General features: G+C 37.2%; 4 protein-coding genes and 1 pseudogene across 5 annotated transcripts; all 5 read left to right on the forward strand.

Moving 5' to 3' along the window:
* Window positions 1-826: 826 nt before the first annotated feature.
* On the forward strand, window positions 827-5,231 carry LOC103936590 (vacuolar cation/proton exchanger 3). Its single transcript, XM_048582897.1, has 12 exons — window positions 827-1,230; window positions 2,029-2,096; window positions 2,279-2,307; window positions 2,632-2,828; window positions 3,132-3,350; window positions 3,644-3,772; window positions 3,859-3,975; window positions 4,118-4,171; window positions 4,268-4,384; window positions 4,483-4,573; window positions 4,670-4,738; window positions 4,830-5,231. The coding sequence occupies exons 1-11, from the start codon at window positions 958-960 to the stop codon at window positions 4,729-4,731; spliced, it is 1,356 nt and encodes a 451-aa protein (XP_048438854.1). The 5' UTR covers window positions 827-957; the 3' UTR covers window positions 4,732-4,738; window positions 4,830-5,231.
* Window positions 5,232-8,476: 3,245 nt separating this feature from the next.
* On the forward strand, window positions 8,477-12,363 carry LOC103936591 (probable envelope ADP,ATP carrier protein, chloroplastic). The gene is made up of 10 exons (XM_009346434.3): window positions 8,477-8,965; window positions 9,356-9,412; window positions 9,710-9,772; window positions 9,886-9,942; window positions 10,033-10,116; window positions 10,355-10,423; window positions 10,504-10,616; window positions 10,714-10,883; window positions 11,574-11,652; window positions 11,773-12,363. The coding sequence occupies exons 1-10, from the start codon at window positions 8,615-8,617 to the stop codon at window positions 11,870-11,872; spliced, it is 1,143 nt and encodes a 380-aa protein (XP_009344709.2). The 5' UTR covers window positions 8,477-8,614; the 3' UTR covers window positions 11,873-12,363.
* A 4,703-nt stretch (window positions 12,364-17,066) lies between these two features.
* Window positions 17,067-19,930, forward strand: LOC103936593 (E3 ubiquitin-protein ligase AIRP2). Of its 2 annotated transcripts, none has more exons than XM_009346436.3 (5): window positions 17,067-17,441; window positions 18,349-18,499; window positions 18,602-18,668; window positions 18,782-19,016; window positions 19,404-19,930. In XM_009346436.3, the coding sequence occupies exons 1-5, from the start codon at window positions 17,377-17,379 to the stop codon at window positions 19,609-19,611; spliced, it is 726 nt and encodes a 241-aa protein (XP_009344711.2). In that variant the 5' UTR covers window positions 17,067-17,376; the 3' UTR covers window positions 19,612-19,930. The 2 variants fall into 2 exon arrangements, with proteins under 2 accessions (XP_009344711.2, XP_048438897.1); XM_048582940.1 differs by lacking the exon at window positions 17,067-17,441 and adding an exon at window positions 17,804-18,096.
* Window positions 19,931-21,351: 1,421 nt separating this feature from the next.
* LOC103936594 (chlorophyll a-b binding protein CP29.1, chloroplastic-like) lies at window positions 21,352-22,714 on the forward strand. The gene is given in 2 exon segments (NM_001319808.1): window positions 21,352-21,861; window positions 22,355-22,714. Coding segments are annotated over 2 exon segments (870 nt in total).
* A 1,101-nt stretch (window positions 22,715-23,815) lies between these two features.
* Window positions 23,816-26,379, forward strand: LOC103936595 (annotated as a pseudogene).
* Window positions 26,380-27,168: the final 789 nt, after the last annotated feature.

The raw sequence follows: 27,168 nt of genomic DNA on the forward strand, positions 1-27,168 counted from the left end.
TAATTAGTATAGAACTCAGTTGACTGCTTCTATAGATAAGGCGAAGCGTCCTTGCCTCAGCATTATAGAACATAGGGCTTCGGCGCTACTAGAACGCTTTGCTAACTCGAAGCGCCACACTATGAGAATCTAGTTTCGGTAACCTACTCTAATGAAGCAACAATTTCGTGTTAGTTCGCAGAAGATAAATTAAGAAGTGTAGCATGCAGGACGAATATACGAATTAGTTTTGATCTCTTATTTTAGAAAATAAGTAGCATAAAAAGTCTGCAAGCTACGAAAAAAGAGGCTTGCATTGCTAGACTAATAATAAGAAAATGGGGAAAGTGGGAAAATAGGCAAGTAATTGGACATATACAAGGTCATATAAACCAATCATATTCTATCAACAATCTCAATTGCAAAGAAAAATGATCACCGTATCCATTCAAAAAGCAAACAAATAGAGAAGCTCATCCAAGTTCTAAAGCATTCCAAAACTTTCCTCTATAACCAATAAAATATCCTCCCTAACTAAACCAAGTATGCTCCTTGAAATAGCCCTAGGCTTAGTTTCAAACTTAGCAACAAAGTTTTACAAAAGAAACATCATGGGCATACATTCTTAAAGTGTAAAGGGATTTTGGTTCGGTTCGGTTTGGTTTGGTTTCTAAACCTCCAAAACCAAAACCAAACCAATAAAATTTGGTTTGATTTGGTGTTCAGTCCGATTTTTTTCGGTTTTCAGTTTTTGGCACTCAAACAAAAAACGAAACTTCCTGGAAGCCTACAATTATACTTGGCAGATATCAACCTCACACAAGAAACATCGCAACTCTATTTAACTGTATAACTCTTTACTCTACTTCATCTGACTAGATACTATCTAGCTAGCTACCTAGCCAGCCAGCCTGCTGCGTATACGTACATTCCTTGCCTTGTTTTTCTTCTACATTTTTGTGTGCATCGCCATCGATCATGGCTTCAAACCAAGACCAGCCATGGCTGTTAGAAAATGGCACCCTCAAGGGTTTAACCAAGGAGACCGGCCGCACCAGCCGGACTGCGCACAACATGTCATCCACTTCACTTCGGAAGAAGTCCGACCGCACACTTGTCTCCAAAGTTCCGTGTGCCCTTCTCAGACAGTTTCTGGGGAATTTGCAAGAGGTTTTATTGGGGACTAAACTCTCTGTTTTGTTCCCAGCCATCCCTATTGCCATTGCTGCTCAGTGTTTTGGCTTTGCAAGAGTGAGTTCCACTTTAGGGGTTTCAATAAAACAGTGAAACACAACATTTTTATTTAATTAATTTCAAAACGTCATTTTTTAAACTTGATTAAAATTAATTTCCCATGCATACAAATAGGAAGTATGTGGCTCGTTCTCTAGAAGGATTCATTCCTCCTTGGAGAGTTCCTTACAGTTTTAAAATGCGTCTCGTTCTCTAGAAGGATTCATTCCTCCTTGGAGAGTTCCTTACAGTTTTAAAATGCGTCTAACTTGCCATTTAGTACTATAGTCTAATATTATTTCTCTTCATTTAAAAGTGAGAGACCTTAAATTCGATTCTCACAAAAAATGACATTAGTACTAGCCCATTGTCAGGCTGAACTTGCTTTCCCCACCCATTAGTGTAGATAAACTTTGATTTTAAGTTTAGAAAATGATTCCTTACAAGAATTAACCAAATAATTACGCATATATTGATTAAGCCAGTATAAATATAAAATAAAATGATATGATACATCATATATCATATATATCATTTGGTAAATAAATTCAATGAGTTTAAACTTGGTGTATGAATCTAATTATGAGTTAATATCATTTACATACTATGATCATAAAAAATAAAAATAAAATGTTTTAGACCGTAACCATTCTGACTTCTTTATGTGGTTGTAACTCTTTTGATTTCTTTTCTATGACCGTAATCGTTCTGACTTCTGTCTATGATTGTAAATTTGTAACTGATCTTCTGATTTCTTTTCTACGACATTAACCGTTATGACTTCTTTTATCTAACCACTTAATTTATATGAAACAGCCTTGGGTGTTTGCATTGAGCTTAATTGGACTCATGCCACTAGCGGAACGAGTCAGCTTCTTGACAGAGTAAGTATATTAAAATTCTGTAATGATTTTGAATGGGAGAAACTAAATGAAGAGTGCTAACTTTGCTACTATTTTTCATTCATACTATTTTATGTTAGTAGTAGTGTAATTTTTATTTGTCATTGACGTAAACAAAGCAATAAACCACACTAACATTTTGTTTTTGTTTCCCAAAAATGCAGACAAATTGCTTATTACACCGGTCCAACAGGTAATTCACCTCATTATCTTTAGTTGCCCTACCATATTGTTAATTATTAAGTACAAAAGGGCAAGATAAGCCACTCACTATAGTCTGTAGAGGTATTAGGTTTGAATCTCGTGAATGACGAATTCGAAATCAAATTAGGTTGTCTGTTATGTGGCTTAATTAACTGAACTCCTCCTTCTATATTGTTGTACTAAAAAAAAGGGAGGAGATAAGAGGAACTATGTATCAATTTATCATAGTCCTAAAAAAAAAGTTGTATGAAATTTTCATATGACAAAAATGATTGATTTATTTATTCGAATTTATTTATTTTTGGGTTTGCAGTGGGAGGGCTTCTAAATGCGACATGTGGCAATGCTACAGAGCTCATAATTGCAATATTTGCCCTAGCCCAACGCAAAGTAGCAGTGGTGAAGTACTCTCTACTGGGTTCCATTCTCTCAAACCTTCTCTTAGTCCTCGGCACTTCTCTCTTTTGTGGTGGCATTGCCAACATCAAGAAAGAACAAAAATATGACAGGGTAAGCTGGCTCGACTTGAATTAAACTATTTCAATTAAATTGCATCACTGTCATGGCCGTTGTTTAGCGAAATTTATAAATGTTGGAAGTTGACGTATTAAATTGGATTACCGTCCACACTCTATAGAATTAACTTCGACCTACCTCCAATCCTATCGATCGAGTCCCAGCCACCAAACGGCCCTATATTATATAATACTTTTCTTGGACAAATAGATACCTCTGTCAATTTTAAACTTATCCTGGATAGTGTTTGGTTTCATTTCATGCTTATCTAAATATTTTGTTTGGTTGTTCATACAGAGGCAAGCTGATGTGAACTCCCTCATGCTGCTCCTGGCTCTGCTGTGCCACTTGCTGCCAATGCTGTTCACGTTTGCTGCTGCAGGGAGCTCTACTGTTATGGGAGTGGACCCCACACTCCATTTGTCCAGAGCCAGCAGCATTGTGATGCTCTCAGCTTACGCTGCATACATAGTCTTCCAGCTGTGGACACATCGTGAATTATTTGAAGCTCAGGAGGTAAATAAATAATTAATCAAGTTAACAAGTTTTATTGCACCTTTCATGATCTCACAATCTAGTGTTCGACAAAAGAAATTGTGGGAAAATGTTCTTTTGCCAATTTGAACCACCAAATATCTAGAATCTTTTCTCAATGTGTGGTTCAGATTCAGTCTCGCAGCATAAGTATGGCGAGAGAACACTGTTATGCAAGACTATTGAAAGCGAAAATTTTCGGGACAATTTTGGCAGCATTGATTTGTGCTAATTACTAATTTAGCCATTTTGTTTATGGTGTTACTAATGACCAGGAATCGGACGATGATGATGTTGTTTCGGAAGAAACACCTGCGATAGGGTTATGGAGTGGAATTGTGTGGCTGGTTGCAATGACTGCAGTCATTGCCTTGTTGTCTGAGTATGTTGTGGGAACTATTGAGGTAGAAGTCAGACCACCTTGATTGGATTAGTAACCTTATGTTGTTTACTATGTTAATATAAAATTAATCACAACTTTTTTCAACAGGAAGCAGCAGATTCTTGGGGCTTGTCTGTCAGCTTCATCAGCATAATTTTGCTACCAATTGTTGGCAATGCAGCTGAACATGCAGGAGCAATCATATTTGCTTTCAAGAACAAGCTGGTGAGTGATCTTCAATGAATCACAATTATTAAGTTTCCCATTGCATTTCTAAACATATGATTAATCTTTCCAGCACGTTTTTGTTGCCACCATTAACTTGAAAATCTAGGTTCTCAAGTACTTTTTTTTCGGGTAAACGCAGGATATAACTCTCGGCGTTGCTTTGGGGTCTGCAACTCAAATAGCCATGTTCGTTGTACGTCTATATACACTAAGAATATAAAATGCTAGTTTTTTCTTTCAAATTTGATTGAAGTTTATAATTTCTAATGCCATTGAAATGAACTTTCAGGTTCCGTTGTGCGTGATCGTTGCTTGGATTATGGGAATAAACATGGATCTCAATTTCAGTGTCATTGAGACTGGCACTTTGGCTTTATCAATACTTGCTGTGGCCTTCACATTACAGGTAATTAATTGAGAATCTAAGATTGCTAAAATTTAACCTAATCAGCTTTCCTTTATTAGCAAGCAACCTTTTATCTCACTTTCTCCTTGATTTTATAGGATGGCACTTCCCACTACCTGAAGGGATTGGTTCTTCTGCTGTGCTACATTATCATTTCAGCCTGCTTTTTCGTAAACAAATCTCCGCTTCGTAAGTATTTAACAACCTAATTTGCTTGTTAATGTAACAATTAAAAAATTTCGTATCTAAAACATGAGTTTTTTTTTTTTTTTTTTCTTCTTTTAGATCAATCGAACATCGTGAACCTGGGGCTTCAAATGTCCACTGGAGCAGTTCTTGGAGCTTAATTAAAATGTAAGTTCATTACGGTAAAATTCAAATATTTAAATTCCAACTAGCAAGTTATAAAGTTAACTAATACATGAACTCATTCGCTTTAAACCAGGTTTTAGCGTTTTGGGTTCATTATTTCCCGATTACAGCAAAAGATTGAGCCTTGATCAGCAAGTTTGGCTGGATGCAGCTTTGTTAAATTTCTTCAATTTTGGATTGTGTTATAGAGCCTGTCTGAAAGCAAACAGTTTTCGTTTTGCTTGGGGATCTAAATATGGCAACAGTATGAATTGGTAGTACTGGTGAAGCTTGATGATCGATGACCGGCTACAAAATATATATATGTATGTCATATGTATATAGCTCCATGTCGATATGATCAGATTGTATTTGTCATCTGGTCTTTCATTTCGTGTTCTGAATAGAGTTGGGGCATATGTCATAGAGGTTCAGTACTTTGCTTTGTAATCCAATAAAAGAATTAATGAATTCAAAATTGGGGTGGGTTTTGCAATTTATAAGTTCTCTTTTATTCTAAGACCATACTTGTTTTGAGCACTTTAATTTTTTTTAAGTACGTAACAATATCAAAGATACAACCCAACTTGTATATATGTTGCCAAAATGGATCAAAACAACGCATGCTTTAGATTTTGAAAGTGATTGAAATGAGAGGCCAAGATGACTGGCTTTTAGCAGACTAAATGGGAGTTCATTCAAAGATTTCCAAAAAAGTTAGAAGTTGGCTTATTAGAGTATCTCCAAGAGATGCTGTAAAACAACCAAAATTTTATTTTAAAGAGCCAATTTAAATAAATAAATAAAATTTAAAAAAAAACCACACACACACACACATTCGTAAGAGGCTCTATAAAGAGTCTCTATTATAACAAAATAAACCATCACTCTTTAATTTACAGAGAAATTATTCATCAAAATATTAAAAAATAAATAAATAAAACCCAATGGTGGACCATTGCTAGAGAAACCAAATTTGCAAACCAATGATGTAACCAATAGGAAATAAACATGTTAATCGACACTTAAATAATAATTCAATTATTAACATCTCACATCCATATCATTTGGTTTAAAAATTTAGCCTTCCTAGCATTATCCTTTAAAAAATGAACGGATTGAGTTGGATAAATATCAAAGTTTGTTAAAATAATGTTGTTGGAGATGAAAAATTAAACACAATAACTAAAATAATTCTTTAAGACTGTTGACTTCTTAGTGTGATAAAATTTAGAGCTTTCCTTGAAGATGCTCTAAAATCTCATGGTGGTGTCCAATCCTCTAAAATGCCCTACTAGCCAGTCTAACCCTAGTGGTTATGACGAGAGATGATGACCATTGGGTCATGATCAGGGTTAGCTCATTTTTTGAACTTCGTGCCTCAGAAATGTTGGGCCGGCCTAACCCCTTTTCTAATTCAAGGTATGGGTTCTTTCTTTCAGCCGAGAGTAGACCCATTTTGCTCGTTTGATATGTCGCGGGTTAGAAATAAACGTAGCAACTTGAGTGCAACCGAGTGCGTACCATTTTCTACATATTTTTCACCTCATGTGACGCATTTGTGAGGTGAGAAATAAGCATAATCAATCGGTTTTGCTTAAGTTTTGGTTACAAGTTGACTCACAACCTTCAAGAAACTCCTTTTCTCATTTTTTATTTATTTATATTTTTATTCGCTCATACTCTTTCATTTTAATGTCTCTCACTATTGTTTTGTGAGACAAAACTTGAAAGTTAGATGGACCATGGGTGGGTTGGGTAGACTGGTCCGCTTTTGGCGTGCATCAATCAGCTCATCCCTTCTATTGATGATACACTCTCAACAGTAGCGGAGCTACACTGGGGGTAATGTATGCTCACGATCCAATAACCGAAGTGCTCTTTGTATTTTGTTGTCTTGTCCTCGGAATCAATTTAAAGAAGACCAAATTTGGTGGTGTAGGTGGAGTGGTCCTAGATATTTTGTATACCATCCAATTGGAATTTGGCTTCATCAATTAAACTGGAGATACGAATTTTACTTCCTAATTCATGTGGGCTGGTCTTTGTTTGACCAATTTGTGCACCATATATGTTCATCTTTCACTTGCCAATTAGAATATTATATAATTCACTTAATTAGGTCTCTCATTAATTGTTTCAGCAACTATCTTCTTATTAAGTCTTGAATATAATCACAATTTACATTATCATACCTAGTATCCATTATAGAGTTTTAGTTTTCTTTTCAATGGAGTGAATAGATCTAATAATTGAGGATTTGTAACGTAGGATATACAATTTGAGCCTTCTGACATTCTTCTAAGACTCATGGCACCCGATCACATATATTTTGTAATTTATTTAATACAACGATATATTTATACTAAATGGTGGGAGAATGAATTGGTTGTGGACTCATTATTTACGAGTTTCGAACCTAAGAACTCTTGCTTACAAGTGAAGATGAATAGTGCTAAACAGTAGTATTAAGTGACACATGTATTTACACTTATAAGTAGGTTAATTCATTAAGTTCTTTTCCTTGTGAAAAGCTTATTTATGATTTATGATGACTCCATTATTACAAAATCCTAGCTCCACCACTGACTCTCAACCTTAATTGATCGAGTCATGCCTCTAATGCTGTGACTTGGAAATTTTAATTATCCAATCTAACTATTTGTAATTTTGTTTCTATATTAATTTTTATACTATTAACTTTGTCCGCCACGATACCTTTGTGTCCACCATAATACTATAATGTTGTTGTGCACCATTTTAAATTAAACAAGTTCAATAAAAGACAAGTTACCGATAGTGAAGTTAGTTATATAAATAATTAATACAAAGCCACTAATCCTCATGCTACATAGTAAATTGATAAGTTCATAAAAATATAAAGTATTGAATAATTAACCTTTTTTTTTTTTTTTACGAGATGATATTCTAATGTATAAGATTAGTCATCGAATGTATAGATAAGTCATTGAATGTATACGAGTCATGTACACCATCTCTAGTGACTTAATTCACAATGAAATTCTACTTTAAAGACCAGTTAAGCTAATGAGTGTAGTGCTATTCTATAAAGAATAATGTTGTTCACACACATATTTGTACTTACTTAAAACCCTTATTAATTTTTTATTATTAATCTTTTTTAATTCATTTAATCCGATAATCGAAAATTAAGAGAGGAATGTAAGAAGTAAAAATAACTGTGTGTACAACAATACCCCAATAGAAATCAAACCCCTTATAGCCCCCTCACCAAAGTTCGAGGCTCCCGACCTCCTTTCCATTTCACCATAAAACCCCACTTAACTCTTGACAAGAAAAAAAAGGGTAAGCCACATAATATGCTAATCATTACTAACTATCAACTTTACACATATATTATACATTATCATTATTCATATGAGTTGAATTTATGACCACTTATTAAAATATAAATGAATTAATAACTTTATTCCGACAACATTAAAATAAGTCTCAACTTTTACATTTCAATCGAATCATACATTATTACGTGAGAAATATGTCAGGAAACAAGAAAATAAGTCAATCTTGTATATAAAGCCCAATTCTTTATAAAATTAAGCAAATGAAAAATCGGGTCCAAACTCCATAGTCTTTCCAGACCCAGAAGGGGTGAGTAACGGTGGCCGTCAACATGGGGCCCAAGGTCGTCTCTTTTCAGAACATACGTATGGCGATTGGTGAGCACGCGCATTTCTTACCAAATTAGCAAATAATACGCGCCTGTCTCTACAGATTTGAGAGTCGGAACAAAGTGCGCCTTCCCGTGCCCTCTGGTCTCCTCTCTCTCTCTCTGCAACTGCCTCCCTCGCCTTATCCCTTCACTCTTCCACCACCCTTCTTCAAAATTCCCACGCCATGGCTGGAGATTCCAGAGCCATTGTATCATGGCGGAGCATCCCGAGCCTCAACGTCTCCCGCTGCGCCCTCACCGACGCCGCGGACCACCACGAACCGCTGTGGACGACCGCGCAACTCAGCTTCAGCAGCGGCCGTGGAATTCGGTGCAATTTCGCATGCGTTTCGGTGGCGGAAAGGGGAGAACAAAGGAACGAGTTTTTGCCGACCTGGGCTCAGCTGTTGAAGCATCCTTTGGCTATTCTCGCATGCGTGCCCAAGGACGTTGCGCTATTTGCTGCCGGAGCCGTCGCTGGAGCTGCCGCTAAGAGCGTCACCGCTCCGCTCGATCGCATCAAGATTCTTATGCAGGTGCTCGTTAACTCTCGCTCTCTCTATCTATCTTTGATTTTTGTCACATTTCTCACAATTTTATAGCCCGATATGCTTTGGATACGGCTTCGTATGGAAGACATTGTGTTGCCTTTGCCTTTTGTGTTATGGTTTCGGTGAAAATACGAAGAAAATGTTCAAAATTTGTTGCTTCCGGGGAATTTAGAAGGCATTGGTTACAAAATCCAAAATTTTTATTTGCATTTGTGAATTTTGGAAGTAGCTGATTTGAGAAAATAGCATAGAAAAAAGAACATTAGGTTATGTATCTTGTAAACTTAAGAACAACATTACTCTGGAATTTTCAAAATTAATTAGTAATTCAATTGGAACTTTTCAGTACTCTAAAGGATGTTGACATATTTGCAGACTCATGGGGTGCGAGTTGGGCAGCAAAGCGGTAAGAAGGCGATCAGTTTTATCGAGGTATGTTATGGTTCATCTGGACCATCCTCTGGCTCTGCCCGGGTTTTTAAAATCATAAATTATATACATTTGTCTTACAGTCTTGCATTTTCAGCTCTATCGCCTGCTCTTAGTTTCTCGTATTGTGGTTTTGTGGCTTACATAATTAACGTAGATTTATGATCTTTTCATACAGTAGCATAATTCATGGTTTTTCAAAATTTATAGTTCTTTATTATTTAATATATCTTTTAGAAGCATTTGACCTTATCCTGTATGATCACCTCTTCATGTTTAATCTTGGTGCATGCCCTGCAGGCCATAACAATGATAGGGAAGGAAGAAGGGATTAAGGGGTACTGGAAGGGCAACCTTCCTCAGGTTTTCTGCTGATTAAATTTCCCATTTAGTTACAAAACATTACTTTCCCATGCTCTATAGAAGGGGGTTTGTTTGAGTTGCATTTAAGTTTGAAAATTCCTTTAATTGTTTAGGTGATACGGATTATCCCTTATAGTGCTGTTCAGCTTTTTGCTTATGAGGCTTATAAGGTAATTTTGAAACCCTCTTCAAGAAAATCTTTGTGCAGCATTCCATGTATTTAGAACTAAACTCCTAAGTTTTTTTATTTGAATTTGAAGAAACTCTTTAGGGGCAAAGATGGTGAGCTCTCACTTCTGGGAAGACTTGCGGCGGGTGCTTGTGCGGGCATGACATCCACTTTTGTGAGTAATGCATTTATGGTCATTTGTGGTATTGTAACATTTCTAGTTGATGAGCCTTTTCCTGTTAATTGTAAATCTGTTTGTCAGTGTAGTACTCCATGGGAGATGTAAAACCTTGTATTTTACTCAACTCTATGGATAGTCGTTAACATTGTTGGTTTTTTGTTTTTTATCTAGCTTATTTTCATTCTACCTGTTATGTAGAACAATTCACAAATCTACTATTTTCCATCTGTAGGTAACATACCCATTGGATGTCCTGAGGTTGCGCTTAGCAGTTGAACCAGGGTATCGAACTATGTCTGAGGTATGACTGACCTGATAGTGTTATTTTTAATAAGATGCCCTTATGTTCATGAAAGATGAATTTTGAAGTGTTGTTTCCAGATTGCCTTAAACATGCTAAAAGAGGAAGGAGTTGCATCCTTCTACTATGGTCTTGGACCTTCTCTTATTGGAATAGCTCCATATATTGCTGTGAACTTTTGCATTTTTGACTTGTTAGTTCTCTCCTACCTCTTTCTTTATTACACTGAAGGAGAATACAAATGATTGTATTCTATGTTAGTCATAGACTCAAAGTTTTTCGGATGACAGGGTGAAGAAGTCTTTACCGGAGGATTTTCAAAAGAAAGCTGAAGCATCTCTATTAACAGGTTTGGTGTCAGCTTCCCTTGCCACACTCACTTGTTATCCTTTGGATACTGTCAGAAGACAGATGCAAATGAAGGGCACACCTTACAAGACGGTTTTGGATGCCATTCCAGGTAACATGAGACATGAGATAGTAACAAGTCTGAATGTAGTGGAGTCTTTTAGAATTATAACATGAGACATGTTGTTACAGTTGCAGATGACTTTAGTTTTTCTCACTATTATGTATTGTATATTTACTTTGCTTCGTCTATGATATTATGATTAAATGGGGCACATTCGTGGGGACCAGGAATTCAACTTTCCAATATTCTTGATTTGGTTCAATGTAGTATATACTAATATGGGTAAAAATATGTATATGTTCAATATCTCTTCATGAGTTATGCTTAAAATGGTGGGCAAAAGATAACGAATTTGGTAATACATGGATCATACTTTGCATTGGAGTATTAGTTCTGAGAATATTCGTTGCGTGATAGTGTAGGATTTAAATGTTTCTATGAACTGAAAAACGTGGACCGTGTGTGCATGATGTAGTTTTATCTTTGTGAGAATAGGTTTACCTTAAAAAGTAACAAAAAAGTTTCATTCGGTGATAATTCTGGCCCTTACTTGGTAGAATGCGTCTTTTCCTGCATGCATAGTGAATTGGAAAATTAGCTGTTGGTCAAGCCTTTGAGCTTAGGATTTAGGGTTTCTTTTGATTTGTGTGTGAGCTGGACTCGACTTAGGATTGTGACGAGTTATATCTTTGGGTTTATAGTAAAAGTCATTTATCTGAGTTGATGTTGCTTGTGCAGGTATTGTGGAGCGTGATGGACTTGTAGGTTTATATAGGGGTTTCTTGCCTAATGCTTTGAAAACTTTACCGAACAGCAGGTTCCATGAACATCCCTGTCTATTCATTCCCTATCACATTATGTTAAAATATAAGCCGAATGATCTCATTCCTAAGTGCAATTTTGGTTAGCTAATGAAATCTCCCTCTGTCAACTGCAGCATTAGGCTCACGACTTACGACATGGTCAAGCGTCTCATTGCGACCAGTGAAAAGGAGTTTCAGAGAATTGTGGAGGAAAATCGCAGTAAACACCATTAAAAGGCTGTTGGGTGAACAGTCCAACATTTTGTGCGACTGTATGGTCTTTGGTTCAGAGAACTACACGAGTACTAGGAGGACTGACCTTCACCGAATTTTCTTCCCGGCATTATGTGGGACTTGTATTAGTGAGGACTGAGCTGCCCAGTCAATGCTTTGTCCCGAAGGTTCTATATATTTTTGTAGATGTTCTAGCTAGGTTTCCTATTAGTTCTAGGTAGAAAACCCTTGGATTTTGTAGTAATTCATTGACCCGGCCTTTCTTTGTTGTAACGTAATCCTTCCAGGTAATGGAAGGCTGGAAGCTGTTCTGATTATAATTTCCATGTAGTAACATTCTTTTCTTGACTCAGTCCTGTAGGAATCGAACATGTGATGTTATAACACGTGTATGTGCACTTGCTACATCAATTCTTTTAACTGCTGTAAAATGTGGCCGTGCAAAGCACTATTGGGAGAAAAATCCATAGTAAAATGTATCTATTTGATAAGAGAGATTTTCCTACACCCCTCATATGGAGGATTGAGATGAAGTGAGGAGTGAAGACTTTGATGTTGCGATGTTCCAAATCAATCATATTTTACGACATCAAGCGGTGAGTTAAAACATTTGGCGATGCGTGACAAGTTTGAAATGTTACGGCGGGATAATGAAGTTTTAGGCAACTCCTCCCTAGAAAAATGAAAGAAGAAACTACAAGTTTGGTTATTAAATTTAATCTGTATCATCAACATGATTCCATGAAACTTGATAATACATTGTGAATTCAAAGTTAAACTAATTAAGTACTAGTGATTAACTTGCACTACATATTTTAACTGCTTAATTAGCCAGTTAATTAACTCTGGCCTCTCTCTTTCTTCCACAAAACTTAAGAAAACAAAAGAAAACAGATCAATCGCCGTCACGGTCCGTGAGCCTACTGGCGGGCCATCATGGAGCCGCACCAATATTCCGACCACCAGACGGGGCAGACCCTCCATTCTTGCCAGACTTGTCGATTAACTTGTCCCTGTGCAAGTGTGCATTAGAAAACAATGAGAGAGACGGAGAGAAGAGAGACAGAGAGACAGAGAGAGACTGAGAGTGATGTACTTACTTGACATACAAGGCACAGGCTAATGTCATGGCAGTGTCCCGCACACCCAGCAGAACCATCTTTCCGGTGATGCACCAGCCGCTCGGCGTGCTCATTGAGGAGAAAGGAAACAATGGAGGTGGGAGAGAGAGAGAGAGATTGAATGATGAGTATGTGAGTAGTGTGTGCTTGAGATTTGAGTGATAGGATTGTAAATAAATAGTGACTGTTTTACTTTCTACTGAAGCTTATTACTTGGGGGTGAAGTCAACAGAGTTTCTTTCTCATCAAGAAATACAAGAAAAAAGGAGTGTGGGCAACAAACAAACCAGCAATTTTGTAGCTGTTTTTGAATTATACTCGTGTGTGTGTGTGTATATATATATATATATGTGTGTGTGTGTGTGTGTGTGTAATGGATAACTTAGGTCCAGTCGGGTAATTATCGCGTTAGGTGATAACTGACTAAAAAAATTTAATTTTCTAGCAAATTATTTGTTTCATATCATAATCAAATGGATAATGCTAGGAAAACCAAAATTTTAAACCAAATTTTTGAACCAAATAATATGTTCCTAACAGAAAAGGAACACGTTAACCAACACTTAATAATAATTCAACTATAAAATTAGTGCACGTTTTCTTTTACAATACAACTATTAGGGTTGGAAGCCATATTTGTAAAAAAAATGAACCACAATGTAAAGAAGGGTTTTTAAATGGGAACACCCAGTGAGCCTGGCTCGAGGCCCATTATGTTCCGCAAGAGCGTCATGACCGCCACCTCTGTCTTCGTACACCCGCCTCATGGTTGGGCCAACAATATTGAAGGAACAACAAGTACACCGTCACAGTGATAACATCATAGCAGGATTTTCTTCCGTTTAAAATTTTCTACTTTCTAATTTTTCATATTTAACGAATGATTAAGTCACGATAATATGGTATTGACGGGATAAAATTTAAAAAAGAGAGCCAAGTTAATTGGTTGATCCTAGCTAGAAGCGAATGGTAGCTTCTCACTCTAGACGATTGTGCTTTAGATGCAATCTCTGTTGCCTTGTCATTTTCATCCAACCAATCATTAAGTATCCAATCCTTTATTGATTACACTAGCCTTCATGCACATGCTCATGCGCGTGCAAAAGATATTTTTTGAATCACGGCATCGTTTATAAAAAAAAAAAAAAAACAATCATTTGACAATTAATTTAATCATAGTGAAAGACCTTTGACAAATTGTTTAATCACATTGTTATCCACATGCGAAAAACTTTTTTTTAATTTTTTTTTCTCTCTTCCCACTTATATTTATATGATATTTTATGATGATCAAATTACCAAATTACCCCTGCGTTATTTGATATATTATATTGGGCTGTTTTTTGATTTTTTTGGTTGAGGGGTCATTTGTCCAAATTTTTTTATCGAATGGCGTGACCCCAAATTTTTGTCGGCATGCGTGGGGCGCTAGCTTTCACTCTTCCCATTTATATTTATATTATATTTTATGATGACCAAATTACCAACTCACCCTTGCATGATTTGATATATTATTTTGGGTAGGTTTTGAATTTTTTTGTCTGAGGGGCAATTTGGTCCAATTATTTTTGTCAAAGTGGGTGGCACCAATTTTTTTGTCGCATGCGTGACCCCAAAGTCACTGTTCATCGCACTGCTCGCTTTATATATTATAGATTTCCTTGCATTGTCAAATTGTTTTCTTGAAAACTCGGCGGAAATTTATTGATATGAGAAAAAAAAAAAAGTTAGACCTAGTCGTGGAGAAATTTTTAAGTGTGATCAGAACACGAGGTAGTACACCACATATTATTATGCAAATAGTGGAATATGTGTGTTAAAAAATTAATAACTTAAAAAGTAAAATTTCTCACCACTTATATAAAAACGTATCATCAGTGTTCCGATCATAATAAAAAATTTCTCTATTCAATGGAGACAAAAATTTTACTCTTCATATTACAAGAAACGAGGACAAAACAAAAACTTGCCTGGTGAAACTTGAAGAAAATGAATACAAGAAAAGAAGAAATTGCTGCAACAAAGCAACAATGTACAAACCATATCCCAAAAGATTACCTCGGAACGAAAAAAAAAAATGGAACCAAAAAAAAAAAGGAAAGTCCGGCTCATTTATATATAATGCCTCTGCCAAATCAGGTACCAAGTATCACCACATAAAACTATTATTTTTTGCACCAATTCTTTTAGATGATGCCTCTCGAAAATCATTTACCAGCTCTTCTATATGGTGCCTCGAAAATGCAAATTACTAATTATTTTTCAGAACTGGTATTAGCACTTCAAAATCTCATTTTATACTCTTTATAAGTGTTTTTTTTCTTTCTAATTATAGAAAGTTTGAAGTGTCAAATGAGATTTTTAAAGTATTAATAGCAATTCTCTTATTTTTAACACAAGTTTTTTTGAGAATATTTTTTGTCACTATCATATTTATCATGGTTAAATGAGTTTAAATTCCGAGATATGTATAGTGAATAGACATAAATCTAAAAAATGCACCCATTTTATTGTCATCAACTTTTGCTATGATCATTTTATACCATTTGTCTTTGTAAGTTGACGAACATTACCAATTATAAAGCATTTTCCACCCAATTCAGTCGGTCCCCAATTCCAATCCACTTATCTTGTGCAAAGAAGCATATATAATTCGAGGTAGCATAACAACAAATGCCTTAATCGTGATTAATTATTTTTATGTTTTCTGCTAAGTAAATTTATTACACAAAGTTGGTGGACACTAATTAATTTCTAAACTAATAGAAATACAGGATTATGGACAACAACTGTGCAAGAAACCACCTTTTTAATGGCGTCTATATACATATGTATCTCTCAGTCTTTCCCCAGCTGGGAACCAATATTCCTAATGAATGCATACATTATTTTAACTATAGTTAATGTGTTAACTGTAGTGTTTGAAATTTATTCAATACGATCCATATTTTTGTTGAAATATCGGAAAATTACAGTTACGCTTAAATTTCGGCTAAAACAGAAAGATTTTGTCGATATTTCTGACACATCTATTAAATAATGGAGAAACTTTATATTTAGTCTAAACAAGTGTTTTTAACATTGAACAAATTTTCATCATGTCTATCAAAGGTAACCAATATCAATATCAATATTTTCATAAATTTGCACATCGATATTTCTACCAATACCAATATTTTAAACACTGGTTAACTATAAATATACCAATATTTTAAACATTAGTTAACTGTAAACGATTACCTATACTTGATGGTGAAATTTACATGTAGATCTGAACACTTATCACATGGATTTTTTTTAAGGTAATAAGAATTTATTTTGTTTTTGTTGGTGCCACTTGTTGGACCTGGATTCTCTCCGAGACAAACCCTCGGATCCTACTGAGCAATAAACATGGGCCGTTGGATTTCGATTTAACGGTTACAAACAGAAAGATCCCTTTTAAAGTTATAATAATTGTATCGAAATCTAACGATCTGTATTTGTCGCTCAACAAGATCCCGAAAGTTTGCCTCAGAGAGGACCCGGTTCCCTACTTGTTGCCCAAGTAAACCCCAAATATCTAGTCAACGAAGCACCAAATTGTGGGAGTCCCTATATTATAGGGACTAATAGGCCAATAACCCAACACTCCCGATTCCATGATAAACAATAAAGCTGAAAGCATACGGCTGGGAATGTAGTGGTCCCTACCATTTCACCAATCACGACACGTCGCGCTTTCAACAACCACCGAGCACGGGACCCACTCACTAACGGTTGAACCAGATCGTGATGCATGGAGGCCACGCGTCAAGACGACCGCTGCCGTCACCCACCCACAGCCCGGATTTAGCTTCGTCCCTGTCCTCACCCGCCCACCGCCCCGCGACGTTGCTGTCGCTGAATAACAACCGGCAAACGGCAAGTCGGTAGGCTAAACGGCCACTCGCAGGGTGATGATGGAAACATATCGGGGAACGGTCTGTCATGAATCTTGAGGCGGGAAGGAAAGGGGCAAATGTGTCATTTCATAAATAATAATTTTTCTTTTTTTTTTTCCGTTCCATACTCTACTTCTTCTTATCTCTATTAATACTGTTTACGTGTGCTTTAAGCGAAAATCAAGTAAGCCCCAACCCTTCTCTCTCTCTCTCTCTCTAAAACCCTTCTCACTGTGCACGATTCTCTCTCTCTCTAACGCTTTAGCAGTTGCGAATTCACAACCCCAAAAACCAATTTTATAAATTTTGATCAGATTTTTTTTCTGGTTCTAGAGAGAGAAAGGGTCGTATATTTCTGCTGTTTTTAGAGAGAGAGGATTTGAGGTGGGTGGAGTGATGAACGTTTAGAGTTTTTTATGGGAGGGATGAGAAAAGAGTGAAGACTATCAGGAAAAGAAAAATGCGAAAGTCCTTCAAGGATTCTCTCAAGGCGCTCCAAGCTGATATACAGTTCGCCAACACTCTGTAAGAACTCAAATTCTTTCTCTCAATTTCATACGTTTCTGTTAATTTTTGTAAATTTTCAGATTCTGGGTCGTTCCCAGTTTCCATTTTTTCTTTTGGGTTTATGGGATTTTGATGGAAAAGGATCGTATTAGCAATTCGATGATGTTTCAGAATTTGGGTTATCTGTTTCACTTGATATTTGTTCATCCTTCTGGATTTCTTTATGTAGTTTGCATTACAGAATTTACTGACATTTGGTAAAAGTTGAACAACTCATGAGGGCTGAGCTTTCTGATGATATATTTTTTTTCGTGTCCTTGTAATTTAGGGATTCATCGATATGGATTGAAAGTTTCCTGCTTTATAAACAATCGTTTCTGCTCCAAACCCACAATTCACAATTAATTTAATTTGTGGATGGTAGGCTGGTTGCTATAGATTCTTAATTTCTTAGCATAATTGTGGAATTTCGGTTTCTGATGTTAGGCCGCTTGACGTATCGAAACTGCCTCTTGATTTGGTGGTTGTTCAAACTCTATATACTAATTGGTGTAGCCGTGTAGGAGGGGGGATGTGAGCTGCTTCTTTCAGCTTTTACTCTGATTTGTGTGGTGGGAATTGTGGAGCTGCAATTATTGGTGTTTTCAACCGTACCAAAATTTTCCTTTTTCAAGTTGGGTAACTTATTTCTGTAGAACTTCAAAATCTGCAGTTAATTTTGATAAAGGATAATACCCTCATCCTGTTCTCATCCTAGCCAATCTGGGAACTTTTTTGTTGGCCCACTGCATATTCAAATGTTTTAGATTCCGAATTTTTTTTTGTTTTGATGTCATTTGCTTTGGAATTTTCTGAGGGAAATAGAGGGGCAGTTGTATCTTGTAGGTTTTATCCGTTTGAAATTTAATGTTTCTTCCGTATACAGGGCTTCTGGTTATCCGAGGGAATATGACGGGGCCTGCTTCCAAATGAGATTATCCTACAGCCCGGCCGCGCAATTCTTTTGGTTTCTCATTCAGTGGACTGATTGTCACTTTGCTGGATCCATGGGATTGCTTAGAATTCTAATATACAAGGTGAATTGTAGTGACCCCTCCATCTAACTTTTAATCTGGTGTATTGGTAATAAAGAATTGTAGCTTCTTGTCATTGTTGTGATGGTGTCAATTTTGTCGCAGGTGTACCAGGATGGGAAGACCACCATGTCTATTCATGAAAGAAAAGCTAGTCTAAAAGAGTTCTACGGTAAGTAAATTGAAAGCAATTTGTATTCTTTTCTTAGAATTCTTGAACAGAAGTGTTTATAAAACAAAGATGTACAACTCTTTAGCAATCCCGTTTTGACTGTTTCAAATCAGGCGTGATATTTCCTTCGTTATTGCAACTTCAGAGGGGATTGACTGAGGTAGAAGATAGGAAACAAAAAGAAATCCTTTCCACCAAGTACAAGAGAAAAGACGAGGCAGTCAAAGGAAAGCTCTCTGAAATTGATTTAGAGCGAGAACAAGAATGTGGTATTTGCATGGAGATGAACAGCAAGGTTGTATTGCCCAATTGCAGTCATTCTATGTGTATGAAGTGCTATCGAAACTGGTAAGCAGCTGTTACTTTGTCCTTCTTTATCCCCTTTTGCTTGTTGATCTTGATTTCTCATCTTTCTTACCAAAAGTTTTCCGTTTGTATTCAATTTTTCGTGCACAAGTGGTTGATGATTCAAGTAATCTTCACTTGCACATAGATAGGCTGAAACGTGATAATTTAGATCCATATACTTTCAAGTTTAGCAATCAACATACATTGTATTAAGAATGTATTGAAAGTGATGTTGTATAGTTCTCTTAAGTGATAACATAGCACCACGGTCAAATAGTCGCTGGCATATATAATCTGGATCTAAGATGTCTGTTTTTTCCTTGGCTACATCAGTTAATGTGTCTGTTTTTTCCTTGGCTAAGAAGATTTCCCTTTTGATTTATCTAGGCGTACACGGTCTCAATCATGCCCCTTCTGCCGAGACAGTCTGAAACGAGTCAACTCATGTGATCTTTGGATCTACACCAGCAACAATGAGATTGTTGACCTGTCTGCAATCTCTAGGGAGAATTCGAAGAGACTTTTTATGTACATTGATAAGCTTCCTCTCATTGCGCCAAATCCAGCGTATGTTTCTTATGATCTTCGTCGATAAGGGGTTTATACTCGCATGTTCTTTCGGCCCTTGTTATCAGTAAGGGCAATTAACAGGGGCTGGAATATCACCTGGGAAATTCTCATTACAATTCTTTCCGTATCTCCAATTTATTTATATTGGAAAGTGTAAATAGAGTTGCATTACTTTGACAATTTTCTCTTTAATTTGTAATTAATTACGATACTAACATGTCATTTGTGTTAGGTTAGAGGTTCTTGTATCTTTGTAAGCAAGCATGAAAGTTGTTTTCTGTTTCGAAATCTAGAAGCCCAATTGGGAACAAACTGATCAAATTGCGTAAGCATTTGTAGTTTAATTATTCTTGAACTCCTCTCTTCGTTAGTTTGTAAATGGGTTTAAGAAGATACGCACCGTGATCCGCCATGCCAGATCTTGGTGGAAAGGCACGGCAGAACTTGGTGCATAAGCAACCTACTTCTTATTTTTCTTTCAAAGGGAACCTGTTTGGAGGAGGACGCGGTGCCACAGCACGCACAACAGTCTACTCCGGTGACAGATGACGATCAAGATCTTCTGACAGCATCCAGACCGCGGTAGACGCCATGCCGATAGTGACTTGCACATGATTCATTACAATTTCCTGTTACTTATGCAAAAGCTTTCTTAAAAAGACAATGACGCATCTAATCCTAAACATTCGAACATAGCATTAACTATTCATGTATTAACATCCAAAAGGGGTGGGTATAATTGGCTTCGCCATGAAGGCATGAAGTAAGAGAGAAACTTCAGTACGGTTATAAAATGGGACAAGCATGGATTTGGATAAGATTATAATATATTGGTCTTGCTGCTTTTGTAAAAAGTATTCTACTGATGATATGGTCGTGACCGTGGGGTGTCCAAGATTTTTCTCATGAAGTACGTATTCCTTAAGATTTCTATTCTCATTCAGATCCTGCAACACATTCAATATGAGATGGCTTTTTAGCTAAAATGGTCCATAACATTGATGTAACTCTGCACTTTAGTCTTTGACAATAAAAATCAATAGCAATTGTCTCTGAGTTTGTCCACCGTAACGCCGCATTCGAATCTTATGAGTTTATGCTACACTAAAGATTTGGAACTCCGAATTCGAATCTTATGAGGTTATGCTACATTAAAGATTTGGGTCCTTTACTTGTGGATTGAGCTTTACGAAAACGCCTTAGCTAACCTAATTCACATGCTCACGACTAGTTCTAGTTACCTGTCAAATAATTTTTTTAACCTCAATCCTTGATTAGTTAGTTATCACCCTCGGCTCTTGTAAATTGGAGTTTGGATAAATTACATTTTACACATACTCGGCTCTTGTCATTACAGTTACAATACAATTCAAACGTTGGCTTACAAAAACATATATGAAACAGAGGAAACTCACCGAGGAAGTGGCAACCACAAGAAAAAGGAACTAGATTTTAGGGTACTTGTGACCTCAACCACAAGAAATGCCACAATCATCTCAAAAAGAAAACAGTCAATTTGATGTCCAAATTTCCCAAACCCCACCATCAGATAAGGCAAAGATAAGGCCGATACCCTCACATCCGTCAGATGGATACTCTTCTCAATCCAAGGGCCAGTAATCCGCCACACCGGATCATCCATTCCAACCCGATACAATACTTCACTTCCATATCTCCACATAAAAATCCCAAACAAGTTCACTTAAACACACATTACAATAATCTCCATCCTACCTCCACCCCCGGCGCACGTTAGCACATAGCCATGGCAACAACCACAGCTGCTGCCGCCGCTACATCCTCCTTCATCGGGACACGCCTCCCGTCCGAGGCGTACTCGAACTCGGGTCGGGTTCAGGCCCGGTTCGGATTCGGTTCCAAGAAAACCCCGCCCAAGAAATCAACAAAACCCACTTTCTCGACTGACCGCCCGCTTTGGTACCCAGGCGCAAAGGCTCCGGAGTGGCTGGACGGGACCCTGGTGGGCGACTATGGGTTCGACCCGTTCGGTTTGGGCAAACCCGCGGAGTATTTGCAGTACGACTACGACGGGTTGGACCAAAATTTGGCCAAGAACTTGGCGGGTGACATCATCGGGACTCGAACCGAAACCGCGGACGTCCAGTCGACGCCGTTTCAGCCTTACACGGAGGTGTTTGGGTTGCAGAGGTTTAGGGAGTGCGAGCTGATTCATGGAAGGTGGGCCATGCTCGCCACGCTCGGTGCTCTCACTGTTGAGTCCCTCACCGGGATCACATGGCAAGACGCCGGAAAGGTACGCAGCCTACATTCATTTTGCATGTTTTCATTTGGCGCCAAATCAAAGTGTATATACCAACACTCATTTTTACCTGTCATATATTTTTCTTAATTTTCGTTCTTCAGATCGAATAAATTAAAGAAGATAAACAGTTAAAAGTTAATAAGAATGAGTGAGAGATAAAAATGGGTATGTGAATAGCTTAGTGTATTTGACACTTATTACAGTCTAATGGTAGTTTCTTTTACTTGTAAGTGAAAGGTTTTAAATTCGATCACTGCCAAAAGACAAATTTGAACTATCTTATTATTAAACTTAACTTACTCTCCCTTCTAAAGTAGAAAATCATATGTTCGATCCTTGTCAAAAGGCAAATTTAAATCATTTTATTATTAGTTCATTGTCAAGCTTAACTTACTCTCCTTTTAGAATATCATTTGTTTAAAAAAAAAAAAAAAAAGTTAGGTGTATTTTTGTCTTTTCACCTGACAGTCAACGCTAATTACAGGTGGAGCTCATCGAAGGTTCATCCTACTTGGGTCAGCCACTCCCGTTCTCACTTACCACATTGATCTGGATCGAAGTTCTAGTGATTGGCTACATCGAGTTCCAAAGGAACGCCGAGCTCGACCCGGAAAAGAGGTTGTACCCGGGTGGCAAGTTCTTCGACCCGTTGGGCCTTGCCGCCGACCCAGAAAAGAAGGCCACCCTTCAACTGGCTGAAATCAAGCACGCCCGCCTCGCCATGGTTGGGTTCCTTGGGTTTGCCGTGCAGGCCGCCGTAACCGGAAAGGGCCCGCTTAACAACTGGGCTACCCATTTGAGTGACCCGCTCCACACTACCATCATCGACGCCTTCTCTTCTTAGACCGCCCATTCTCTACGTGCATATCATGTTTGGTTTTTTAATTAGTGGACAGTGATTAATTATGTACCGTTAATTACTTAGCTGAATCATGATTTGTGATGCTTAAGCTTGTAAAGATTGTAATGTGATCAAAGGATTAGTGTAAGCAACGGCATGTGAGCTTTTCCTACTTGCTAAATTAGTATTGAACTCGTCATCCATGAAAATTCAAACTTAATCTCTTACTTGCAAGAAAAAATAATGTCACTAAATGTAATATTAAGTGAATATTAAGGCATTTAACTTATTGCAAATGAAACCACACATTAGGACTTGATCGAAAATAAAACATAATTGTATGGCCCATAGTTAAGAAAATTTTCATTTAACCAATTGATCGATTATAAGATTTTTTATGGGTAAATAAAATCAAATTACACTATCTAAGTGAAAAACTCAAATTACACTATCTAAGTGAAAAATTAAGGATTTAATTGAAGAAAAAATAATACATAGTGTTTGTATCATACTTGACCAATCTCGAAACTACCAAGCACCGATCAACTTTATACCTTCAATGACCCACTAAGGGATTCATGCTGAGGCACCCCTGCCGAAGTATAAGAGTTTCCCTCTATCCAGGATATCAATCACAATACAACACGTGTCAACTTCAGAATAAATGACAAAAGCTAGAGACTCTCCTTACCTATAAAAAAAAGGTCCTCTCACTAGGTGACTGAACACAACCGAGCGAATGTCACAAACTCAACACCTTACGTTGTTCCAAAATCTCAATGACTTTGTGCATCAACACATATCATATTCAGGTTAAACCAATTAGTTGTAACAATGTGTCTACCCCCTTCACTCAAGTTCGAGATTACATCTCCCGCTCCCAAAATGATAACACAACTTAATGATTTTGCAACGAATGATAATCTCATTCCATATAAATTAGAACAATTAACTTACCATTTTGTAAAATAAATAAATCAAAACTACAATAGATCAACTAGTAGAAGTCATTTTTTTTTTCATGGGAAAATGATTTTGTGCAAGAGACTTATAGCTCGAATGTCATAGAGCTTTGATCACTACACCCTGGTCTAAATTCGAACTCCCCGCCCTCCTCCCCTCAATGCACCAATATCACTTGTGTAAAAAGATAATCAGTGAAATAAAAATTGAGAGTTTCAAGCTCTATGGTTCGATTGGGCTTCGATTCCTTACTAAAAGGATCCGGAGAGAATTCTGAAAATCCGTTCATCGTACATTATGCGATCAGTTTTTAGCAGGTAGTGTTTGCATTTAATTTTAGCACTCTAAAAATCTCATTACACACTCCTCATTAGTGTATTTTTCTTTCTAATTATAGAAAGTTTGGAGTGCCAAATGAGATTTTTGAAGTGTTAATAACAATTCCCTTAATTTCAAATAAAAATATTTAAAATAATTTATGACCTCACGATGTATAATAAACGGAAACGATTCACAGATCCTCAGAATCCTCACAAAGAGAATTCACCGAGGATCCGGATTCTTTAATTTTTGTCACCCAGTTCAAATTCCTTGAGCTAAAAGCAACTGATATTTAGATCAAAAGCCGAAACATATCCCAGACTTTGCTTCTCCCCCAAATCACGAGTCCACGACGGCGGTACACGACCTACCTCCTCCCGCCTTATCTCCATTAACGAAGACTACCACCGGCGAAGGAGGCTTCTCTCTTTCCCTCTCGTCCATTCAGCTCACCAGGTGTTTGGTTGTTTGCCTCTGAGAGACTGGTTACTGTTTTTGCTTGTATAAATCTTCTTACCTTATCGACATTGCACATTTGATTTTATGTTTGGTAAAATTGATGATAAGCGTTACAGATTGTTGCATTTTGGGCATGAAATGTGAGTATTTACGGAAGAAAAACTGGACATGGGAACTCGGAGTGGTTTGTGGAATTTTGCCAACAAGTTTTTCACATGTGGGATTATAGGTGTATACATTTCGGATTGATTTGCGAGTGTTGCTCTGGTGCGGGGTTCCTCTATGTTGCCTACGTTAAACCCTGGAACGAGTTCTTTGATGGGCTTGCCAACTGGTTGGTATATTGAAAGACATCTCATTAAGTTGTGTTGTGCAATATAATGGTTTGTTTTGTGGTCTGATTGTGATTTGGTTGCAGATGACTATGTCTTGGTCGACAAACGGTGTCTTCAAAACTACAAGTTCTCACATGGTGACGTGGTAGTTTTCCGGTAATTTCTGCCCCTAACACTACTCGAGTACTTTTTGTGCCTAGTGAATTATAACAAGAAGCTTGAGGGAACATTCTGCAGCTCCCCAAGTAATAACCACTAGGAGAGTCACATAAAGAGAATAACTGCCTTACCTGGTGAGTGGATTGGAACGCGTCACTCCTATGATGTGGTGAAAATTCCAGAAGGACATTGTTGGGTTGAGGGGGACAATTGATCTTCTAGCCTGGATTCGAGATCGTTTGGACCAGTAAGTCTACCTAACTGCTAAGTTTGTGCACCAGAAAAATAATTAGTTTAACCATAGTATAATCTTTCATCGTGGCCTTAATTATATTGATTTGGTGCTCAAATATGAAACCATAAGCTGACTAGGTATTTGAATTTACTTTTGTATTTTGTATGGCAAATCACTCCTCTTGTTTATATATATTCTGAAAATTTTGAATGTGGAGTAGGATGGAAATTGTTTTTGTATTCCGTTAGCTTGTGGCTTGTAAATGAGACAATACGTTTTTCAGGACACGATAAAATTGAAATGCTAAATAGATAATTAGTTTGGCATTTTGGAAAAAGTTTGCAACTCATGGCTCTGGTAGATGATTTTGTTGTCGTTGGAAAACATACATAGAATCCAATGCTTTATGTATTCTAAGACTTTGTTTCAGATGTTGCTTATGAACATGCTTCGTTCAGTTCAGTTGTCCACATCAGAGTTGATGTTGTGCAAAATAATTTGAAAATGTGGCTACTTTTGGCATCCTTCTAAATTTCTGCTAGATGATTTTGTTGTCATTGCAAAACATTGATAGAATATAATGCTTGACGTATTCTAAGACTTTGTTTCAGATGTTGCTTTCAGTTCAGTTGTCCGCATCAGAATTGATATTGTGCAAAATAATTTGAAAATGTGGCTACTTTTGGCTTCCTTCTAAACCTATGTTACTTTGGCTAACTTAAACAAGCTGTTGTTGGCAGATTCCTCTTGGTTTAGTTCAAGGAAGGGTTACCCAAATTTTGTGGCCTCCTCAGAGAATGGGTGCTGTTGAGAGAATAACACCACACGACACAATTTCATCTTCATAGTTGGACATTACTCGTGCATCCCCTCTTTTGAACGGGAGAACGTATACTTTTCCTTCTGGACCCTTTATATTTTGACCACACGTCACGGAGGCATGCTTTCATTGGAGTTTTAGTAATCAAGGAAGATCAAATGATGCCCGTTTCAACTTCCGGCCCTCTTCGAGGTTTAGCCATCAGCTCATCAAGTTTCTTTGTCTTAGCTCTTGTTTGGTTCTCTACCTAGTTACTGTCTTGTGCTAAACCTTGTCCACTGGTCATAAAGTTAACAATAATATGTGTTTTGTGAAACCATCTATAGGGGATCACATCCAATTTTTGATTCAATAAAGACTTCATTTATTGATGAGTTATTTTTCAGTCAAGTGGCTTGATTTTATTTAGGGGTATGGTGAAGTTTTGCTTTCTAAACTGACCTAGAGGAGCCCTTTCCTTCCTTTGAGGCGGTCCCATCTACAAATTTTTCACGTGCTCGGAATACGGGATGATACACCATATGTCATTAGATAAGTGGTGGGACTCTTGAAAAATAAAATCTCCCTTCACTTATGTAATGACATGTGGTGTTTCACCCCATGTTCCAGACATACTGAAAAATTTCTCATTTCCTTTCATAGAGTTACGCTCGGTTGCGTGGCGAAGCTAAGCTCTAATAAAAATTTTAAGAGTAGAAATTGCCCCTAAAAATCGGATTGGAAGGGAAAGGTAAGCAAAAGCTCTTAAACGTCTTTAAGATATACTAAATGATGTGGGACAATTGGGTTCTAAAAACAATCATGAATCGTCTCTCTTATCACAACGTGAATAGTCAGATGATAATAGAGTAAAACACATAATTGCATAAAACAGGTGTCGCTCCCAGTCGGATTGGGTTGGCTTTTTTGCTTTGGTCTAGTCACTATGAGTGAAACTTTTCTTTCGTGTGTCCTTTGGCACCTTCTTGTGAATGAGATTGGTGAATTGCTTTCTTTCCGTCCTCCAACCAAATCTGAATCTCATGCGGTTTCATGGCACGGGCCCCCACCCCCCCCCCAACACACAAATAATGCGTCCTTACTTTCTACCGTGGCTTTTTCCTATTAGCGACCAGTTTTTTTAACCAAACAATAGGCCACGAGATTCTTTCTTTTCTTTCTTTTT

Source organism: the organism of the source record quoted next, unplaced genomic scaffold, assembly GCF_019419815.1.
Source record: "Pyrus x bretschneideri cultivar Hongxiangsu unplaced genomic scaffold, Pyrus_bretschneideri_v1 Contig2, whole genome shotgun sequence".
Lineage (NCBI taxonomy): Eukaryota > Viridiplantae > Streptophyta > Magnoliopsida > Rosales > Rosaceae > Pyrus > Pyrus x bretschneideri.